At 45.9% G+C, this 16121-nt stretch overlaps 1 protein-coding gene across 1 annotated transcript in view; it reads left to right on the top strand.

Moving 5' to 3' along the window:
- The first annotated feature begins 1655 nt into the window (after window positions 1-1655).
- Window positions 1656-16121, top strand: part of STX11 (syntaxin 11) — a 341517-nt gene continuing 327051 nt past the window's right edge. The window contains exon 1 of the mRNA XM_069606733.1: window positions 1656-1731. Coding sequence (XP_069462834.1) covers window positions 1677-1731 — 55 coding nt within the window. The 5' untranslated portion in view covers window positions 1656-1676. The remainder of the gene's footprint in view (window positions 1732-16121) is intronic.

Here is a 16121-nt window from a genome sequence, read left to right as displayed (position 1 = left end):
TGGAATGCCTGCTAGTGGGGTAGAGCGCCTGGCGTGGGACTCTGTGAATAGATTCGAAGACAGTTGTGACTATAGTTCGCTTCTTACTCTTGTGCCCGTGTTATCACAGACAGAGACAAAGGGGCCCCAATCATTCTTTACGTCAAACACATGCAAGGAGGCCATGAAACACGACAGAGATAGGGAGAGATGTGAGAAAGGGACACAGCTGTTGTTTTCTGTATTTTGTATTGCTTGCGAGGCTCGGTCGCTCGGGCATATTTGGGCGAAATATTTCCAACCCTTGAATTAAAAAAATCACCAACGTATTCATGCGAAAGTATAGCTGGGGTGGGGTTGTGGTATTCATTAAAGAGGAGGGAGGCTGCCGGGGTCTCCCTCTGCATTTCTTTTTGCATCAATTCATTGTTAAAAATGTGGTATTTTTGCATTTGCAGGAACGGATGCAATATTATCAGGTAAATCCGCCAGGGTTCCGCCCCAGCTAGCCCAGCCTACTTAAAGCCCTGCAGGTAAGTCAGACAAGGCCAAACATACAACACAATCATGCATGCTGCACTTGAGCCCAAATCTCTTTCTTTCCGTTCTCACCGCGCGCTACCACCTATTGAGCCTAAACCCTCACCATCTCTCCAAACAAATTAAACATGACTTATTGTGACCTATCTCAGCTCTGCTTACAGGGTAGGGTTAGCTAGCCAGCAAGGGCCACATTTTCTGTGCTTGACAATATGGAATTTACCTAATTTTGGGATTAAACACGACCCCCTCAATTTGGGAGAATGTCAAAAAGTATATTTGACACTGATGCGATGCCTTGCTCTCCTGTACTTATATTCACATGCCACTGAACTCACACAGTCAAGCCATTCTAATAGCAATTCACTGGGCCTCATTATAATGTTGGCGGATACAGCATGAACGTGCCGGTAAGGCACCGGCACCCTTCATACTGTACCGCCGAATTACGAGCTCTGCTCACGGGTGCCTGACAGCAATAACTCGTAATTGCACCGGTACCGTTATCAACGGTGCCGGTGCAACCATGCTCCCTACCCCCATTCTGCCCTATGGGGCAGAATAGGGATCGGGAGCCCGGCAACACTGCCACCCGCGAATGGGCAATTACCGGTCCATTCAACACGTAATGGGGCGGTTATTGCCCAATTGTGAGTGGCGGTGCCGGTAGCGAGTTTGGCGGCACGGCAGGCACGGCTACCACCAAACACGTAATGAGGCCCAATGTGTGTGCTTAGTGTGCTTAGTGTGCATTTGATGTGTATGCATTGAGTACATTTTGCCGTACACGCATGAGGAAATGCAGACAAAAGTGAATCCTGGATACAATGAAAAAAGTTCCTTTTCTCAAGTGAAAATTATGAAACATAGCATTAATATACTCATTGAGGTAAACATGTCCTTTTAAGCCATTATGGAACGCTCCCTTGACTGTCATAATACATGTTGATTCACAGTGCACGCTGGTACTTTCCATCCATATTAGGAAGACTTCTCCTTTGAAAATGATTCTGGGTTATCCCCTGGCTGACTATTGAGTCAGTCCACCGCACTGGGTTTGGGTTAGCAAGCGCTGTATCTGTGTGTTCCTGCTGAACGCAACATCCTGCCTGACAGGCTGTGTAACTCCAGTCAGTTTGCAAGCGCCTGCACGAAACATGGACGAAGAAACCCCGCTGAGCGGTTCTATTGCTCCACGAGAGGACGAAGGAGGTAGGAGCACATTTTACAATTCAGAAATTTGCTCGCCTTCAGGTCTGTATAGACACCTTTTATATTTTTGCTTTCGGAGACATTTCAGGGCCTGATTCGTGGACTTTTTTTGCGCACTGTCAACAAACCCCCTCATTCACAGAGCGGTGCAGTCACTTTGCACTGCAAAAATACACTTTGCTCTGCTCTGTGACTCGGGGTGCTTGTTGGCAGCACAAAATCACTTTTCACCACGCGAAAAAATTCCATGAATCAGGCCCTTAGAGTGTTTGCTGTGTCTTTGGACAGCAGGTCATATGCGGGTACGGACGCCTACGCACTAAACAACTGGACTCAAGACTGCATCATGACAAGAAGTTCCCGCCTTTCCTTGCTGCCTTGGATGGGAAGCAAATAGACGGTTAATGCATGGGGGCTATGTTCCAGTCTGACGTCTTGACCCGGGATAAGGCAGCAGGGCCTGAAATCAAAGGTGTTTAGAAGGATATTTGTGATATTTGGTCAATTGTGGGCTGACAGGATTGGCACGCGACAGAGAAAACATGCTGCAGGAGTACACTCATTTACACTGACTGGACATTAGCCCCAGAAGGGATTGGCTGTAAGAAAAGGGGAGGCTGTGCCGAAATAACAGCACAGCCAAGCAAAAATGCTCTCCACTTTAGTGATTATGTAATTCCTTTCAGGGTCGGACTGGGACAAGAAATAGGCCCGGACACCCAAATAAGTGGCCCACCTCTGTCATCAAAAAAGTGACCCACCCCTTGCCTCACGACCCTTGACCTCTGATGACATCAACGGAAGTGATGTCATTTGACCCCACCCAAAGTGACATCCCAGGAAGCGATGAAACATGACCTTTCACCCCTTGACAAAACAGGAAGTGGCATCAAAAATAGCATTGTTCCTAGTACAGTACGAGAAATAAAGAAAAATATGGTTTTGCAAAAAAAATAAAAAATGCATTTTTTCTCAAAACCGGACCCGCCATGGGCAGAAACCGGCCCCCGCTCCCCAGGGACAAATTCGTCCCGGCCACAGGCCGAAAGGACGAGAGGCCTATCCGACCCTGATTCCTTTGGAGTTAATGAGTAGCTGAGCTAGACCTGAAGATGCTTTAAGCAAATGTGTATTTAAAATAAAATGATATACTAGCTATACCTGATGTATTATGCGCTGATCGAGCACTGCCTGCTTCTCTTTCTCTTTGTCCCTCTCGGCACTCTTTGTCTCGATCTATGGGCCAGTTCATCAAAATCATTGTATAATGGCACAATCCCATTGGAAAACGCTTTGTGAATATCTCTCTCTCTCTCTCTCTCTCTCTCTCTCTCTCTCTCTCTCTCGCTCGCTCGCTCGCTCGCTCGCTCTCTCTCTCTCTCTCTCTCTCTCTCTCTCTCCCTCTCTCTCTCTCTCTCCACCCCAGCTGTTGTGGACAGAGCGTGACAGTGGTCCAAGAGTACGACAACAAGTAGTGGAACTATGTTCCCTGCTGGTCTGCCCCTGCTTGCCACCAACACCATCACCACGCCCCCTCCCACTTGCAATCCAAACCCTCAAATAAACACACCTGATGTTTAAGGGAATGTTTAGCGCAGTGCACTGAAGTGTAAGTTTCAATTTCTTCCTACACTTTTATTTTAAAACGAAACCATTCCCGAATGTTTTATTTTTTAAAATAAAAGGATAGAAACAGTAAAACTGAAGAAAAAAAAAGAGTAGAGGAGCACCACTCCCAAGCGCTCCTGCCCACTTATACCACTGGAGCGGGACCATAGTAAAAACACATATCTTGGAGGACGAGCTCCTGTGTTTTTTTATGGTTAAAAGTAGAATGCAGGCACACAGCAGCAGCAACAGAAGTATCCACTTGGACCAAGTTGGTGCTTGGGCACCGACATTGTCATTGTGTGTGCCCTGGAGGAATGTTTCCATCACACTGAAGGCACATTGCAGGGGGGGGGTCATAAATAGTCTCTGTGGGGCACTGGGGGTTTGTCAGACCTTAAGGGACCTGTGAGTCAGGCTGCAGAGACTACTACTGAAGCAATATCCACCAATGGCTGCAGGCAAAATTAAACATTGGCGTGGTGTTCACAGATGGAACAGGTAATTGGTTTGTATTTGTATTTATTATGTTTATATAGCGCTTTCATCCAAAGCGCTTTACATTACAACAACAGAATACATAGAACATATATATAACAGAAGAAGCAATTTACAATGAATCGAACCAATAAAAACAGTAAGCAGGGCAATTCATCTGTGAAGGGGAAGGTGAGGGGTAGGAGGGGAAGGGGGAGGGGGGACAGAAGGGATATAAGGGTGAAATGAGGGAGGATAAAGGGAAGGGGGGAGGGAGGAGAGGATCATAGGGAGGATTCGAGGGGAGAGGATGAGAGGTGGGGAAGGTTTCAAGGCGGGGAATGGAGAAGGAGAGATTTCAGGGAAGTGCGAAAGGAGGAAAAGGGTGGTATATAGCAGATCGAGAGAGGTAAGGAGTTCCACTGGAGGGGGGATAGGAGCTGAAAGGAGCAGAAACAGGAGAAGGCACATGGGGAAGGGGGAACAGTGAGAAGGAAGTAGTCGGCTGAACGGAGGGAGCGGGAGGGATTATAGTAAGAGAGGAGAGATAAATTGGAGCCAGGTCATGGAGAGATTTAAAGACTAGACAGACGAAATGAAATTTAATTTGGGAGTGAAAAGGAAGCCAGCCAAGAGAGGAGAGCAAAGAAGAAATTGAGTCATGCGGGGCAAGGAGACAGAGGGTACGGATAGTTGAGTGATAGATAGATTTGAGGGGAGCAAGATGAGAGGCAGGTAGTCCAAAGAGTAGGGAGGAGCAGTAGAAGAGGCGAGAGAAGATAAGGGAGGAGGTTAGAAGATTTGTTGCGTGGAAGGTAAAAGAGGAGCGGACCTTGCGAATATTGCAGAGGTGGTAGCGACAGGTGCGAGAGGTAAGAGAAATATGGTGGCAAAGGATAGGGAAGAGTCAAAGTGAATGCCTAGATTGCGAGCGTGGGCAGAGATAGGAAGATTGGAGGGGGAAAATGAATGCAAGGTGAAGGAGAAGGAGGGGGAAGAGTATTGGAGGGAAAGAACAGGACTTCATTCTTACCAGTATTGAGAGAAAGAAAGCGGGATGACATCCAGTTTTTAATAGCAGTAAGACAGGAAGAGAGTTTAAGGTGGAGGTCAGAGGAGAAGGAAGAGAAAGAGAGGTTCTAACTTAAGTGTGACCTTTTCCACAAAAGAAGGACATTTTGAGGGACCAAATGGTATGTACCCTCAGCAAAAGAAGCAATTATAGAAAAGTACATCATTTAATTGTGCTAACACTGTGAACTGGTTATTGTAAACATGTTACATCGTCATTTCAAATTACCACCTCCAGTGTATAATGTGTTCAAACAAAGAATGTTAAAATTGTCTTTCTGAGCAAAGCACAATATCAAAACCTACAATAACGATGACAATTATTTTCCAAGTGAAGTTTAGCATTCCAAAATTGACAGTCAGGTACATGGATATAGTACTCTTTTTAAAAAAAATGGTATAAGAAAAGGGAAGAGGACACATTGCACCAATGAGGGTTCCTGGCTGCTTTGCATAACATCAAAGAGCATTTTGGGAACATAAGAATGACAATAGATCTTGTGCATTTGACAAATGTATTGGTGATAAAAGGGTTGTATGCTTGAATCAGTTAACACATATTGCATACTGAATTTGGCAATCATTCTATTTTTCAAAAGACTCGTCCTTACAGTAAAGTATTTGGAATTATGAATCGTATTTACCCATATACTGATTTGGACCAATTTGGATAGCCTCATGATTTGCATGCAAGGATTAAATTGCGATGGCATATGTGACAGGAGTGAGTGCATATACATTTTCTGATTGACCTGGCGTTTTCCATTCACAGGCAAAAGGAAAAAAAGAATAGCTTGCATACTTTTATTCAGATTAATGAATATAGGGGAAGCTTCAAAAAGTGACATTCTGTGATATCTGACCTAAAAGCTGAACTCAGACATGCGATGAAAATCTATTAGCCTGTTGAGGTCTAAAGACCTCTTAGAATTTTAGAAGAGTAGGGATTTTAGAAAAACAGGGACATAGACGGGAAGCTCGTCTCAGAGTAAGGATGGCTGTGTACAGTCCCCAAGGTGCATTGTTAGAGAATTTCATATATCACATACCGTATATATTCCACTTAGCTCTCCTATACATGTGTGAGGTTTTGAATATACTGGCTGTATAGGACTTGTGCACGGACCTGCCCCTGCCGATCGGATGACACAGCGACATCAAAGATAAGCTCCTTCTGAGTTTAAGGTATGTATAAACGCATCACTTCAGTGGACATCTGCCGCAGGCACGGCTATCCATCCACACACTTTAGAATGCAACTACTATGACAAATTCGGTCTAGCTGGACACGTAACAGCTACACCCTTAAACCACACTTGCTTCAACACCTCGTCCATTAGAATACAGCGACACCCTACTACAGTTTTTGGTCTAGCTGGTCACATATCGAGTCTCTTGCACTAGGGCCCTGTCGTAACCGCACTTAGCATCCATCCACATGCCTGAACTCTTGGGTTGCTTACTGGAGCCTACCCACCCCACCTAATTCCTAATCTTCGCCAAATGCACATACGCACTTTAGGACTTTTCTGAGAATTGTTCCCATACCTGGACTTCAGTCCCCGGGGGCGTTCCTACCACAAAGCGCTTTGAGGTCGTACAAATGGGATCATGTGCTATATAAATGTCAACTACTACTACATGGGGGTGCACTCGTATATGCCCATGTCTAAAATTAATGACACATTGTATTATACAAAACGTACAAAATCATTTTGAAGGTAAACAGGCTGCACTTTATTACAGCAGATTGTTCTCACAGATCATGGCGGCGACCCTATGTGCCTTTTATTGCAATATAATCAATTACCATGACCTTGACCCCAGCAACCCTGCCAACCTGCAAGCTGCCTGTTTGGCCTACTAGCTGTCTGAGCTGCCCCAGGGTTAAATCAGAATCCAGTGTCCAGCTGGACAGTCCAACGCCGAAGCCTGGGCTACATTTCCATCCAATGGACAACCCGAGGGCCCACCCCCACCATCCACGCCTTCTCGGCCTATTGGACGCAAGTGAACCCTCCAACCCGCAACCTGGGTAGCAAAATCATAGTTCATAGTAGTTCAACATTTGGTCATGGTCTCCAAACATTTTCATAATCCATTGTGTAGGTCCATGTCATCAGCGCCAAGAAAATGCGACACTCAAATAAATACACAGTGTAATTACACACACAAATCTTGATAACATGATTGCAATTGACCAATAACCCAGTACACGGCACAAAATAAAAATTGCCAGCATAAGGGGTTGGGTGGGTGGGCTAACTTCTATGGGCTTGGGTGGCGGGAAAGAGGAGGAAGCTGCACCTCAGTGTCCTTATATACGTCGGTCCACCAGATGCAGGTAAGGCAGGCCCTGACCTGTTGCCACGCCCCCTTCCCATTATCCGCCCGGAAGTCCCAGCAGCTGTGACTTCAAATCCCCTTCGCCATGGCCCACGAGGCAGAACCTAATGGCTCCGCTCTTGTAGGGCCATGGCGGCGCCACCATATGGTTGATTTGTGTTCTGTCAATCCAGATTTCATCAGAAAGGCCCTCATTACGAGTTCGGCGGTAACCATGCCGCTAATGGCGGCATGGCTGCCGCCGAAATCGCGTCGGGGTCTGGGTCCTCGGAATGAGGACTTACCGGGCCATTCCGAGTCCGGAAGGCCCGGTAATTCCTCCCTCCAAGTAACCGAACACGGTCCTTCCCCATTACCATTTCAGCCCCCATATGGCTGAATTGGAATAGGAGAGGGAGCAAACAATCGGCCATTACGAGATGGCCCGTTGTTTGTTCCCTCTTCCCCTCGCGGGACCCGGTAAGCACGCCTGGTTTTCCCAGGCGTGCTTACCGTGTCCCGCAAGGGGAACTCGTAATGCGGCGGTACGGAGTGAACGGTGCCGGCACCTTTTATGGCGGCGTTCACTCCGTACCGCCAGGGTCGTAATGAAGCCCAAAGAGCGCAATGATGAACCAATTCTCCAATTAATATTATGTGCTATTAACCCCAAAGAGTGAAATTTAGGTGGTGAATTATTAAGCCATCTGCTTACTTATTTTGTTAATAATGCATTCAGAATAGAAATTCTGTTCTTAAATAGTTTCAATTGTGTGTGTTGAGAGCAGATCCTGCAGCGAGGCACCATTTTCATGAGGCACTGATGCCATCCTGACTTTACTGGTTTTCAATTTCCTGCTATTTGGATACAAGTTACAGACGGTTGCCCTTCCAGCTTGTGCCCTTTCATATTAAGGGTACAAGCGCCAGTGCAATAACCAGTAGGAAAACAAATTGCACTAGTGGAAAAAACATTATCATAATGCCTTTTTGCACCAGGGTAAATGACTAGGATTAACACAAATATTGCCCTGGTGCACAAATGGATTAAAAGTAGTAGATGTGTTTGCACTAGGGTCAAATATTGCCCTAGTGTTAATTTCACTTGCACCAGTGCAAAATGTCTTTGATGCCGCCCCAGGTGTCATGCACTCTTGTTTTCAAAGAAATACAGAAAAACAGCTTTCTGTAGCCACAGTATTTTTCTTTATATTCAGCTTGGTTGGTTTCATTTATTGATGGCTGAATTTACAAATCAGCCCATGCATCTCCTGCCAGCAAATTGCAAACTCGGGGTTACACAGCCAGGGGGGGAGGGGCGTGTGAGCATCTGTGCGTGTTAATATTGCACTTTGTTGAGGTTCCCAACGATGAGCATTCAGTTGATTGGATACAACGTTGACACTGCTTCAAACGTTTACATTACTCAGGTCTTCTCCAGTGGCACCCTCATACGACGGCCATCATTGTGGCGATGTACCTTTAGCGCCTTGATACCTCCAGGTCTGGGCGCTACCAACAAATAAAATAAATAATTAAATGCATTGTTTTTGCAAAGGCAGGGAAGTGCCATTCATTAAAGTGTGGCAGGTTAGGCTCAGCTGACCTACTGTCAGAACCATTTATGATCGCTTACCGTTATGAACTAAGTTTCAAAGAAATAACTCTGCTAAACCTCATCCAAGACTCTAATAAAATATGACACCACGCAGCACAAAATAATTGTATATACAACTGGGCGCCCTCTGAGGAGTTTCAACTCTAAAAACAACAAATGACCGGCTTCATACTGCTCATGTGCAGACATTCTTATGTAGCACTTTCTGCTTTGCCTTCTTTTTAGCTTTGGCTGACAGTTGGCACAGCTAGTGTTGCCACAGTATTCTTTGTTATGTGGTGCAACTCGCCTCTCTTTTTTCCTTCCTGCTGTTAGTAAAGGAGAGAGAGAAGATAAAGAGTGTTGAGAAACAATGCTTCGCCTTCATCACAGTGCTATGTCACAGTCCTTCTCCTTCGTCACTGTCCCTTATCACAGTCCTTCCTTCTCCTTCATCACAATTCTTCGCCACCATAGTCCTTCGCTTTGTCACAATCCTACATCATATTCCTTCTCTTTCATTAGGGACCTTCTCCTTTGTTAGAGTCCTTCTTCACAGTCCTACCTCAAAGTACGTTTCCTTTGTCAATTCCTTATCAAAGTCATTCTCCTTCACCAGAGTCCTTCCTTGTCCTTCATAACAGTCCGTCTTCTCCAAAGACTTTCTCCTTCCTCAGTCCTTCATCATAGGCCTTTTCATCAGTCCTTCACCGCAGTCCTTCTCCTTCATCCGTCCTTTGTCACAGTTCTTCTCTTTTATCACAGTTCTTCCCCTTCATCACAGTCCTTTTCTTTTGTCTCAGTCCTCTTTTATCACAGTTCCTCTCCTTTGCCATGGTTCTTCTCCTTCATTGCAGGCCTCCATTATCACAGTCCTTCTCATTCATCACAGTCCTTCTTCTTCATAGACTGTATCCTTCTTCAGTCCTTCCTCACAGACCTTCTTTATCAGTCCTTCATCACAGTACTTCTCCTTAATCCATTCTTTGTACAGTCCTTTTCCTTTGTCCAAATTCTTCTCTTCCATCAAAGTTCCCCTTCCACAGTCCTTCTCCTTTGTCAAAGTCCATCTCTTTTGTCATGGTTTTTCCCCTTTGCCACTGTTCTTCTCCTTTTTTGCAATCCTTCATTATCACAGTCCTTCTCTTTCATCACAGTCATTCTCCTTGGTTACAGTGAGTTTCTGCCATCACAGTCCTTTGTTATGTCCTTCTACTGTGTCACATTCCTTGGCCTTCTTCTTTGTCAGTCCTTCTTTCATCCTAGTATTTTTCCTTTGTCACTATCATTCATCACAGTCCTCCGCCTGCATCACAGTCCTTCTCCTTTGTTACTTTTTTCTCCTTTGTCACAGCCCTTCTACTGCATCACAGTACTTCACTTTAGTCCTCCTCCTTTCTCACAAACCTTCTATCTGCTTTTGTCCTTCTCCTTTGTCCTAGTTAGACAGCCTAAGGCACAGTATCTCAGTCAGTTAGAGTCTCCCTCTCTCTGCCCAACTATTTTTCTCTCTCTCCTCTCTCTTGCTCTCTCTCTCTCTCTCTCTCTCTCTCTCTCCGTCCCCCTCCCTCCCTCTCTCTTGCTTGTTGCCTCTTTACCTCATCACTGTCATCATCAATTTATTGTGTAGCAAAAGCCATCACAACATAACAGAGTAGACCACAATCCATAAAATAAGACATAACTGTACTAAGAAATGAGCAATACAAAATACAATGTCCATAAAACAACAGCTGTGTCCCTTTCTCACAGCTTTTCCTATCTCTGTCGTGTTCCATGGCCTCCTTGCATGTGTTTGACCTAAAGAATGACTGGGCCCCTTCTGTCTCTGTCTATGATAAAACGGGCACAAGAGTAAGAAGTAAACTCTAGTCACAACGGTCTTCCAATCTATTCACAGAGCCCTCCAACAGGCGCTCTACCCCACTAGCAGGCATTCCAATCTAAACTGCATTAATAGGTTCCTGGATCCTTTTCTATAAAAGAGGCCATATATACGCCACCATCCCCCATATATCTTTATGCTTCAAATATCAGGCCTGCATGGGGCATTCGTCCTGAAAACCCAACATCACCCCCCCACCTTCTCACATTGCAAAATCTCACCATCACTTTCCTGAGGGAATGCCTAGTAATTGCACTTGAAAACTCTCACAGGGTTCTGAAGCCCAATTCATATAAGGTTATATTCATCCAGGCAGCCAAGTATTTCTACAAACATCCCAGCCTAAAATATGTTTCAAGGTGGCTTGGTATGCTTCAACTCTTGGAAGGAGCAAGCGAACAGTGATAGGACACACCATGGTCTCTGGACGCGGAGGTCCAGTTGGAGTTCCGTTCAACAATGAAAAAGAGCTTCTGAGGAAAGGACTTTCAGCTACAGTCAACGCGGCACATGATGCAGGTCCCCAGACTTCAGAACAATGTATAGCCGCAGGGACAGACCTCTGTTGATATACATCAAGAGCCTGTGAAGGTTGACTTCCACAAACCTCCTATTGAACTTCAGAACCCTACTGGCTGGTGGAATCCATATAAAATTTCGAATAAAAAAAAAATTGAATGGGAGATTTAATTGAATTTCGGGCGTACGAAAATTACATACAGACGAAAAATTTTGAATAAATCCCCCATTCAGTGTCATTATAGTGAACAACGGTGTCATCATAGTGTCATTATAGTGAACTATAATGCCATTGAAGGTTGCAGGGGTGTCCCCCACTCCCGATTAAATAAAGTTACCACAAAAAAAGAAAAGAGGACCCTGCAGCACTGGTTCTCGATCACAGAAGTGAAGGGAACAGACATTGAAGGGACACAGCGAGTCAGCGGCACACAGCGAAGTGTGTCGGTGAAGGACAAGTAAGGGGGTGGGTGGGAGGGGGTTGTCTGAAATGACCGTGGGGTGAAGAAATGGAAGTTATTTTTGAAAAATATCGGATTCAGATAAATCAGATAAATCATGGTAATCCCTGCCAGGTTGGTAAAATGTATTCCCACTCCTTTCCACCTGACACCAAAGCAGTCAAAGTCTGATGCAACATTTAAACATCTACACTCACCCCAAAACACAGTTAGCTGGGCCCTCCACCATTTCTTCCTTCTGCTCTATTTAATGACCAGCTTCTAGTGAATGCAGTAATTACAAAAAGACGCTTAGTCGTTCATTCATTGCCATTTCCATGTGAGTGAATAGCAGTGCATCATTCTCTAATTGCAGGAGCGGAATTTGCTGACCTTCCACCCTTGACACATCCAGTTGTCAGCCAACCAAAAACGAAATCCTTCCAGAAGAAGATAAGCAGTTTGAGAGCCAGTATGCCTTTGTCTAAGGCTCATCCCTACATAATGCCCATAAACGACAATGAAGCGGCTCCAGTCTACGCTTACCTTATGCCTTCCCTCTTTAAAGATTCCCACAATAACCCCCTTTTCATGGAGTTGAAATCCACTTTCAGATTTACACATCGCGTTCTCTCACTTTCCCTTCATCTCACTGGAGATTCTGTTGCCGGTCGGGGTGGAAACAGTTCAAGAGAAGGGTACAAAAGAAGTAAAGGCTGGAGAGTTTGTAAGGGCGCTGGATGCTGAAAACATACAATGTGATGAGAAGTACAAGAGATTTGCTCCGTTCTGCTGAAAGAACCCAGCCCTGCATAAGGATCTGTGTATGTTCTTTTCTACATTAAGCAGCAGGCCAGGGTAGGGCCTCACTTGGTTGGTGGACCTGCAATATGCATGGAAACTAAGCTCTGTTATTAAGTGTGACACTTTCATTCAATAACTAAGTAGAGCAGCTGCCTCCGTGTACCCCGAGATAAAGAGCAAGGCATGAATGCTGCTCAAATGTTTCTCAGCTGAAAAAGGTTCTGTGGCTTTCTTGCTATCGCATCTTCCTTAAACCAGTTACAACTAGGATCTTCAAATGAATGTCACTGCCCCCCTTGCATTGGCATGACTGGTAAACTGGTGCTGGGGTTTGGTAAGTCACACTTTTCACTGTGTGCACGTTTTCATGTTGTAGGCCGCTAGCCCCACACACAAGTAACTCGCCCTCATTTGTGAAAGGACAGTGGAATAAATGCATACACACACACACACAGACGTGTAGTCTTATGTGATGAATCTGATGGTATCATCACTTCTTTCCCGGCGGCAACCGCCTCCCATGTGGCCTGGGGACAGCCTCCGCTACCTGATCCTGACCCTGGGGGTGGTCATATGAAGTAGGACCACATTGGGGGAAGACCTTCGGCAAAGGGTGGTGACATCATTGGGTGAGACATGGTATCCCCCTTTCCTTTCTGATGTATCTCTGACTCCCCATTGCCCTAATAGCCAATTTGAATACCTCCTCTCTTCCACCCATGGAGAATAGTTAGAATCTGTTGTTACATTCCAAAGGCCAACTCTCAGAATCTAACCGGCCTTGTAAAATTGTGAAAGACACTTTTCTCAATCCCATATACTCTTCCTACAAACATTTAATTGAACAGGATGACTCGCTTGTCCTGTTCAATGAATTAAACCCTTTTTTCAGTTAACGTCCTGTGAGAAACCTGAAGGTGTCTCCCTGGCTAGTCCCCGGGGATTTGTCATCCAGGTGACCAGGACACGGCCATCACTATTGGATCCAGTTTCTGGGGATGTACCAGTGAGGGAGGATCACCTGGATGGGGGGTCCTCGGGGAGTGGAAGTGGGACACCGACGGGTGAGACGCAGTATCCCTCTTTTTTCAACACCTCTTCCCCATACTACCACGTAGGACATTCAAAAACACTGGCCCCCACCCCTCTTTTCCAACATGAACAGATTTGCACAACACGCAAGAGACCGGACTAACAGCAGAGCCGTTTACCTGACATGTCCCAATACAAGAGTCAGGCAAAGTCAGGCAATTGATCAGAATAACACACCTGACGGCCCTTTCCCTTCCCCACAGGGATAAAAGGTGGAGCATGAAAGCGCATTACGAGCAAGGCAGACCACATGACGAGACAGCTATCCAAGCCCAGCAGTTCAAAAGGAGGAGAAAGGCGGCAAATATCAAGAGGTTTACAAGGAGAGACATGACTTTGCCCTTTTCGATGTAGACCCGCGAAACCTCCATAGAGGGAATCGTAAGACTGAGGACAATAGCTCAAGTGTGCTGCAACAGATGTCAATGGTACACAGAGTGTGTCAACGCTGATAGGCGGGAGCGAGAGAAACTCCTGCTACCATGGTACCGACCTTGACTCCAGTTACGAGGAAGGCCAAGCTGTTCATCACAGCCGGTGAGTTGAGGGGAGAACCCATAAGAGCCGGGATGTGGTGAATGAAAGTCGCACAAAGTGGCAAGTTGGGCCAAGTTCAAAGAACTGTAGAGGTCTTATGGGGAGACCAGCTGCAGAGGGAACTGGCATCACATGGGTGCTAACTCGAGAGACTCTGGTCGATCCCCGTCTGAGTGAAACTACAGATACCACAAGGCCGTAGGAGAGCCGCCAAGATAGGTCAAAGTGGTCATACAGGAGGTCAAGCAAAATCCCTGTACAGTCGAAAGCCTTTGACCTAAGAAATGTGGAGAAAGTAAGGGAAGTGAATCCCGCAATCATTGAAAGCAAAGTGAATTGTAAATTGGCAAGAGTGAACCCAGAAGAGGGATGCTAACGAAGTGGCAAGAGTGAACGCGACCGAGGGATGCCGATAAAAAGGGGTGAAGTCTAAGGTCCAGAGAAACAGTGTGTTGGCAAACGTGAACCCGGCAGAGGGATGTCCACTATGAACTGTTTGAAACGAGATTGGGGGTCATTATGACCTTTGCGGTAAGGGTTAACGGCACCGGTAAAGGTGCCGGAGCCATCAACCCCTTACCGCCCCATTATGAGTCTGCTTGCGGGACCCGCTAGCAGACCAGGGTGCTAACAGCGGGCACGTTATTAATGGCCCTGCTGTTAGCACCCTCCCCATTCCCATTGAGCCCTATAGGGGCTCAATGGGAATGGGGATGTACCGGGTCCGGGTTCCTTAAATGAGGAATTACCAGGTCCTCCATGGTTGGAATAGCCCGGCAATTCCTCATTTGAGGAACCCGGACCCGGTACCCGGTAAGGGGGTAACCATGCCACTAATTGTGGCATGGCTACCTCCAACCTTGTAATGACCCCCATTGAGAGGCAGAGGGAAGCGAATCCCAGTAAGGTAAAAAGGAAAAGCCATAGTGAACCCAGGGAAGGGAGGCTGAAAATAAAGAGGGGTCAACGCCCAGAAGAGGGGGACCCAGTGGTGAAGAATCCTCACCCTAAGTAAAACCAGGAAACAAACTTTCATTTTTTTGAAGGAACCTTTTTGTTTTGGTATTTGAAAATGTCAGGCCCTCGAAGGCAAGAGACTTTCAAGAGAAACAAGACTTGGCCATCGACGACACTGATAGACCGATAGCTGCAAGCCGAACTGTTGTCTCGTGCTGGGGAAGCTCGAGAGTGTACTGTGCTCCAAGATCCTACCTTACCCCGTGCTCAAAACGTGGGGAAGGGAGACCCAAGCTACCTCATCCTGACATATTATTGGTGAACACTTCTTTCTTTCCTTGAAAACTATTCCACACCTTTTATGTGTTAGTTGTAAGGTTTGGCAGTAGGTTTATTCGTATAGGCCCTTTTTATTTGACACAAGGCCACAAGGACTGCCTTATTTTCATTTGATGGTCGACGTTTGCTCCTATCTTAAATTTAGGTTTAGAATAGGTGTTTCTCCAACTTGCATACAGTTTAATAAACACCCTTGAACTGTGAGCACTTTTGTCTGTCTTTACCGCTGCCACCATGAGTTCCTTACAGTCCCGGACCTCTTTAAAAGCCCTCGCTTTGCTCAGGCTTTTAACTTGGGCCCACGGGCCTGGACTTAACACCACATTTAGTCAGGAGGATAGCTCAGGGGCAACGTACTCACCTTGAAAGCAAGACGACGCGGAACAACACTGGTTCGATCCCTGGTTCCGCAAATAGAAACCTCTGGGTATTAAGCACGTTATAAATAACCCATTACATTTATATTTAGACATATGTAGTATGTGGCATTGTTTCCCAGGACCTAGGAAGTACAGATGCTAAATCCCCCAACATAGGTCCTGATTGCAGTCCGGTTGACGAATATGGGACTTCAAAGTTGGTGGTGGAGGAGGCCCCGGGAAGAAGAGAGGAAGAAAGCAGCCATGGCTGCCTGTTGCACAGTAGCCTGACGCTCTGGAGCAACTCATGTTTACATGTAGTGCAGAAAGGTACACCGACATGCAAATAAATAAAATAAGAGCCTTATCATCAAGACTCT

Source organism: Ambystoma mexicanum, chromosome 4p (genome assembly GCF_040938575.1).
Source record: "Ambystoma mexicanum isolate Mex_15411 chromosome 4p, UKY_AmexF1_1, whole genome shotgun sequence".
Lineage (NCBI taxonomy): Eukaryota > Metazoa > Chordata > Amphibia > Caudata > Ambystomatidae > Ambystoma > Ambystoma mexicanum.
The sequence above is the reverse complement of the archived record's forward strand: the minus strand, read 5'-3'. Positions and strand labels throughout refer to the sequence as shown.